We start from the raw sequence: 7,275 nt of genomic DNA on the forward strand, positions 1-7,275 counted from the left end.
CTGTGAAAAGAAAGCAAGATATTGTGTGATTGGAGGAGGCGCAGATGAACATCACAATCTCCTCCAATCACAGAATGCCTTGTATTCTGTGAAAAGAATGCAAGGTTTTTTTCTGAGCAGAGGATGGGGTACAGTCAGGGCCGTCTTTAACACAGGGCAAAAAGGGGCATCTGCCCCAGGCCCAGTCATTGTTGTGAGGTCCAAAGCAGCTGCTTCTTGAGCCCACATTGCTTGCAAATAGTTGATAAGTGAATTCAGGACGGCCCAGGAAAATGTTTGCCCAGGGTCCAATCGATATTAAAGACAGCCCTGGGTACAGTAAGCGACCAACTGTGATCAGTGTGCTACAGCTGGAACTGGAAATCTCAGCACCAGACATTCAGCCCTGACAGGACAGTGTGGACTGAAGAAAAGTAGGAGATGTACCAAGCGCAGCCAGAGATGGGGCACACTTCATTAGTCTTCTTTTACTTTTGTCTGCAAATGTACAGAAATTGTTTGTTTGAGTTAGGCCTGAAAAAAGAAGCATACTGAACCCTGTTGATCTTTGACACCTCCATGTTGTTCATACGATCTCCACCTCTCCAGAGCTATCCACCACTGTAGCTGAATTGCTGGTATAGCAACTTTTACATAGTTACATTGGTCCAGCTATACCAATGTAAGTATGTATGTGCCATACCTATGGGATTCCCATGGAAGCTGGGCAACACTACTACAGTGTATTGTATAAGTCGCGCTAAATTGAAAAAACAAACAAATAAATGTCCAACTGTTTAAAGTCCCAAATATCATAAGGTGACTAGTGATGTATGAGAATCTTGTGCTGCTTCCAAAAGATCCCGTAGGAATTGTGCTTACCAGAACGGCAATTTTAAATTGCAGAATTCATGTGATGAGATGAGTTCACGTGCCCAGGTGATCCAATGGAATTCTAGCGCAAGGAACTCCCGATATAATGGTCGTGTATCATGTGGAGGAAAAATATATAAAAAATAATAATCCATAGCGTGATACCGTACAAAAATGTCAATATTAAAACTGTGTAGGACTACAAATACTGTAAAATCCTTCACCAATTGTGCAGCCGCTTACAAAAAATAACTAGTAAAGGGCATGTATTCAAAATAGAGGAAAAAAAAGGACCGCCACCAAACGTAGAGCCTCTTACCAGATAGATCTGTATAGGTATATTCTATCCAAGTATAGAAAAGGTGAACCACCACCAGACATAAGGCCTCTTACCAGATGGAAATGGAAAGTCAGCAGAACATTGAATCCACATGCACCAATAACAGCAAGCCACCCAAGAGCGTATAAAGCCTCTTACCAGACCATAAGAAAAATGCTCGATAACACTTGGTATATTTTCCCAATGGAGAGGTAACCTCAGGGTCCCAATGACAATCCAGGCAAATCGCTCATAGATACCACGATGTACCACTTGTTGTGCCTAGGTGGCCTCTAGGACCCCCTAATGCCGCAAGCTGAGCCGCTGTGGTTCTCAGGGTACAACGCCAGACCAGCCAATAAAGGAAAGAGAAGGTGCCAATAGTGTATAAACTTCCAACAGATTTATTCACATGAGAATATCGTGGTATCTATCAGCGATTTGCCTGGATTGTCATTGGGACCCTGAGGTTACCTCTCCATTGGGAAAATATACCAAGTGTTATCGAGCATTTTTCTTATGGTCTGGTAAGAGGCTTTATACGCTCTTGGGTGGCTTGCTGTTATTGGTGCATGTGGATTCAATGTTCTGCTGACTTTCCATTTCCATCTGGTAAGAGGCCTTATGTCTGGTGGTGGTTCACCTTTTCTATACTTGGATAGAATATACCTATACAGATCTATCTGGTAAGAGGCTCTACGTTTGGTGGCGGTCCTTTTTTTTCCTCTATTTTGAATACATGCCCTTTACTAGTTATTTTTTGTAAGCGGCTGCACAATTGGTGAAGGATTTCACAGTATTTGTAGTCCTACACAGTTTTAATATTGACATTTTTGTACGGTATCACGCTATGGATTATTATTTTCCTCCACATGATACACGACCATTATATCGGGAGTTCCTTGCGCTAGAATTCCATTGGATCACCTGGGCACGTGAACTCATCTCATCACATGAATTCTGCAATTTAAAATTGCCGTTCTGGTAAGCACAATTCCTACGGGATCTTTTGGAAGCAGCACAGGATTCTCATACATCACTAGTCACCTTATGATATTTGGGACTTTAAACAGTTGGACATTTATTTGTTTGTTTTTTCAATTTAGCGCGACTTATACAATACACAATTTTTAAGGGTGTGGTCACACTTGAAGTCGCAGCTCACTACCTGTCACCTTTAGCGCGGTTACAACCTTCTTTTTATCAACACTACTACAGTGATCTCCACTAGCTTTTAGGTCCTGTGCCGAGCCTCTGCTCTGCTACAGTGTGAACACAAGAGGTCACACACTTGGCACAGGCCCCATTCAGAGAAAACTTTCTATTTTCTCAATAAATGCATAGGGTGGATATTGTGACATCATTGTCCCACCTCTCAACCTCATCCTATCAGAAAATGATTTGCATTCATTGAGAAAATAGAAAGTGTTCCCTGAATGGCACCTGTGCTGAACGACCTCCTGTGTTCACAATGCAGCAGGGCAGCTGCTCAGCACAGGACCTAGAAGCTAGTGGAGATCGACCGTTTTTTGCATGCTTATCACATATAAAAAATGAAGAGGTTACTAAAGTTCTGAAAATTCTTATACGACAGATTAAAAATTTCGGAAGTGATGTTTTGTATTGTATTTTATTTTGTATTGTATTTGTATTTTATATTGTATTTTTGTATCTGGTATTGTACAAGAAAGATTTTCGTGTTTGTGCCTTCGAATAAGATCGTGATCGGCTCTCGAAAGCTGTGTACTAACGGCCAGATTATTGTATGATCAATTCAAAAGCAGTATTTTTTGTACGATTTTCTGATCATGTGTATGTAACTATGTGAACCTATCATACCTGAAATTCACATAATTCGTCTTAACTAAAAAAACGCCTGTGCAGGTAAAGCAAGCCATACGTTAAACTATTTTCTTTCTTTCTTTTATTTATGGGTTGAAGGAAAGAAAATTGCTTGATTCGCACCCATCAACACAGCCAATCAGAATACAATATTGCAGCGGGAGGTTTCCCAGCTGTCAGAATGCAATGATCACTGTTGGCCACTATAGCCACCAGCAGTGATAGCAGGAGAAGAACCTGACAGACTGGTTTTACTGAAGTCGATGGATGGACTTCAGTACAACCAACCTGCTCACTGACAGATAGAAATGTATCCAGTTCCTGCTGAACCAGCCCAATTTCGATCTGTCTATGGCCGTCCTAAGAGACAACTGTAGATAAGAGCAAACTGTGTGGCTTTGACCAAAAAATTTAATAATGCCCTTGCTACAGGTTTCGGCCATTTACATACGTCATAAAGCCTAACCGGAAAACTCCCATTCATGGTGCTAAGACAGTGGTCCTCAACCCTGGCCCTCAGGGCCCACTAACAGCCTAGGTTTGCAAGATAACTGAAATACATCCCAGGTGATATCATTTGCTGCTCAGTGATTGCAGTACTCTAGTCTGCATCTCCCCAAGGTAATACTAAAAATCTGGCCTGTTAGTGGGCCCTGAGGACCGGAGTTGAGGACCACTGTGCTAAGAGACACCCAGCCATTAAGCCAGACTAGATGTAGACAAAGTGAGTGGTTGCAGGAAAGAAAGTTGCTTGATTCCCCCATCAACACAGTCAGTATTGATGGGGGAATCCCTTCCCGCAGAGCCATTGTGTTCTTCCGGTGCGGTGAGAGGGGGGCGGTGGAAGGGGTCCCCGCCGGGATAACCTAGTGATTATTGCTAGTGGCTATACAACCGCTAGCAATATTCACATGTAAAGTCTGACAGCAATTTGATTGATTGATCAACTTAGGTACATTTAGCCTGCCCATACACGGTTTGAATCTCATACGGTTCCTGCTGAACCAACCTAGAGTCTAGCCATCTTTACTGTTCATCTCCACAATCACAGGAGCTCATTCACACCCCCACATCTGCTTTCCCTTCCTTCATGCTGTAGCTCACAGCTCAGTATTTCAGAGTTTGGTCTTGTGATGATAAAGGGGAACGGCAGAGGCGTAACTAGAACCTTCAGGGCCCCGGTGCAAGAAACCATGAAGGGCCCCCCGGACCCCAGCCGGGGCCCTTTCCTTCAAGCCTGGGGCTTTTCCCACTGATCCTGGGGCGCTTTACTCTCGTTGTGAGGTCCTTTATTACGGTCCCACAGCGGGACCCTTTCACAAGTTCTGCAGTGGGTCCCATTCCTGCCATCTTGGGGCCTCCCCACGGTGGTGGAATGCCAGGGCCCGTTTGCAAGTGTGATCTTTGCGATCCTTCAAGTTCACCCACTGGTGTCAGTAGTTTTTATTTTTTGGTATTTTATTGTATTAAAAAAAAAAAAAGGACAGTAATTTCCCTACATGCTGCCCCCACCCCCCTCCTATCCAGGTGTACAGGGGAGCCACACAGGCCCCCTGGAGCATGGGGCCCGGTTGCAATTGCAACCCCTGCAACCCCTGTAGTTACGCCCCTGGGGAACGGTAACAACTGGAGTCTCTTACCAACGTCCTTAGAAACGTGTCAACTTTGGACAAAGGTGCAGAGTTTGTTTTTGTCTACAGACCCCATTATCTGTATAGGTAGTTTCTTGGTAAAAGTGAACTAACCCTTTAGACCCCTTTCACACCAGTGGACCATTACGATCCTCCTGTCCATTTTTCAGGCAGATCCGGTCAGACCACACCGCGTTCTCTATGGGGCTGCGGATGTCAGCAGACATGTGTCCGCTCTTACACACCGGTATCCGATCTGCTAAAAACAGACGGCTGGGAATATGTTTGCCATGGCAGATGGGATCGGATGACAATCAGATGGAAAGGAACAGGCAGTCCGTTTTCATCTGACCCCCCATACAGAACAGCAGGCTGTGCCAGTGTCCATAGAGCGGAGCAGACACGGACCGGTCATCCGCCTCAGTCACTGAAGAAATCCCCCTCTGAGCAGGCGGATTTGCTTGGACGGATTCTGCCCCATGTGAAAGGGGCCTTAAAGGGTTAGTTTAACTTTTACCATAAAACTGACTATGCAGATAAGGGGCATCTGTGGGTAAAATCAAACTGATCAGCTCTGACTAAAGTTGAGTAATACCCTTGCTATAGGTGCAGGCCATTTATGGCACTTTTCCACTGCAAGTACCGGCTCGGCTCTACTCGGCCCTGCTTGGCCTGGTTTGCTTTTCCACTGCTGGTACCGCATGGTACGGTGTTGGAACGGTTCGGTACGGTACGGTATGGTTTGCTTTTCCACTAAAGTAGTACTAAAGTTAAGTGGGTGGGATAACAACGATTCTCTGACCAATCAGTGGCTAGTAGTGACTGCATGCAAAGGATTGTGGGATATGGTACCGGGTATGGTACCTCTTGGAACCACAATCGAGGTGGTACTGTTTTTGAGAGCCGTACCGTTCGGTTCCATGCAGTGGAAAAGCGCCGCCGTACCGTACCGAACCGTTCCTACACCGTACTATGCGGTACCAGTAGTGGAAAAGCACAAAAGCCAGCCGAACCGTTCGGTTCCATGCAGTGGAAAAACGCCATTACATAACTTTTGAGGCCTGACTGGGACCCAAGACATTGCTAAGTACTACCAGGACGTTGCTAAGTGAGGCCTAGTTGACACTGCTCATCTCCACCATCACAGGAGTGAGCTCTCAAATGCTGAACTCAGAACTACTGCATAGGGGAGAGAAAGGGTATGTGAGGGGGTTTGATTCAGAGAAATAGCTCACTCCTTTGATGGTGGAGGTGAGCAGTGACGACTAGGCCTCACTTAGTAAAGTCCTGGGATTATTCCACTCAGGCTTCATAAGGTATGTAAATGGCCTGCACCTAGAGCAAGGGTATTATTCATCTTTAGTCAGAGCTCAACGGTTTGTTTTAATCTACAAACATCCCTTACCAGCATAGGCAGGTTTTTTGTAAAGGTGAACTATTCTTTTAAGCACGTTACAATCTGATTGTACGATCTCCTACAAACTATGTAGTGCAAAAGCCTGCCTGATTGGCTACAAAATGATTAATTGCACAGAGATTGTAATGTGTATGATGACCCCTGGCGTAAACAAGAACGAGCGTCACAGGTTACATTAAAAGGCATGGAGAAACAAAAAAGAGCTGGGGGGGACTCAAGAAGAATTATTTTTCTATGACCTTTGATGGAGGAATTTGGACAGCGTAGTGTCTCATCAAGAAGTAGTTTGCTGGTCCGCTGACGATCAGCAGCCAGTGTGTATTGGAAGATGGATGAGAAGCAATCTCAGGAATCCTGTCTCAGCACCGCCACAGACATGGTGCTTTGTAATGCAACTTTCCTCACTGCAGATCCTGTAGCAGACACCCAGCCCAGATGGATTAGTCTGCAGCTAAGTTGTTTACACCAAGCCTTTGCTCCTGAAATCCCTTCACTTCACTCCCGCCCGAGCACATGGAACATACGTGTGTACTTACCAGGCGAGGATGAGGACAAGTGTGCTCCAGTTCTTCCATGCTTTCTAAGGGAAGATCACCACAAAGGGAATATGGGATACCTGTTTCTGACTCAGCATCAAGGCTGAGAACTGGCATGGCCAGATGAGGCTCGCCGTAGCTCTCGGAGCGATGGAGAACTCCTCTTGGGGATTCTAGGCAGTGGAGATTTTTCCCAGCTTCATGGCCTTTTCCCCTAAGAGACAGAAGGTGCTTGTTTAAATCTTATAAGTAGAAGCCGTGATGCTCAAGGCCTTGGTTTATCACTATAACAACCAGGCAGCAGTAAAGCACACAGCACAGAATGCACTGGCCTCATTTGCATGGTGCTTTGTGGTTGGATCGTGTCATCTCAGTCCAGCTTTAAGTGAATGATGATGCATCCTGCCAATAGCACAAGTCCTGCGAGTTTGCTGCCCTTGAGATTTTATTCCGGGAATGCAGACATGCCTTGTTTATCATTTATTATTAAAATGACAATTAAGAGAAATTAAAAAAAAAAAAGAGAAATTAAAAAAAAAAAAAAAAAAAAAAACAGATTTCAAGAGACAACTCTTTGGCTGCATATTTACATTGCATTGTATGTACTAAACAGTGCTATGACATATTGTAGAAACACTGCATACATTTTATCTGTGATTGTATTCACTACAAGTAGTA

At 44.6% G+C, this 7,275-nt stretch overlaps 1 protein-coding gene across 2 annotated transcripts in view; it reads right to left on the reverse strand.

Moving 5' to 3' along the window:
- The window catches only part of PCYT1B (phosphate cytidylyltransferase 1B, choline), a 122,742-nt gene extending 115,804 nt beyond the window's left edge, over window positions 1–6,938 (reverse strand). For both annotated transcript variants that reach the window (XM_082247181.1, XM_082247180.1), the window contains exon 1: window positions 6,598–6,938. In XM_082247181.1, coding sequence (XP_082103307.1) covers window positions 6,598–6,714 — 117 coding nt within the window. In that variant the 5' untranslated portion in view covers window positions 6,715–6,938. The remainder of the gene's footprint in view (window positions 1–6,597) is intronic.
- Between the last annotated feature and the right edge of the window lie 337 nt (window positions 6,939–7,275).

This window comes from Pelophylax lessonae (genome assembly GCF_965119305.1).
Source record: "Pelophylax lessonae genome assembly, chromosome: 2".
NCBI lineage: Eukaryota > Metazoa > Chordata > Amphibia > Anura > Ranidae > Pelophylax > Pelophylax lessonae.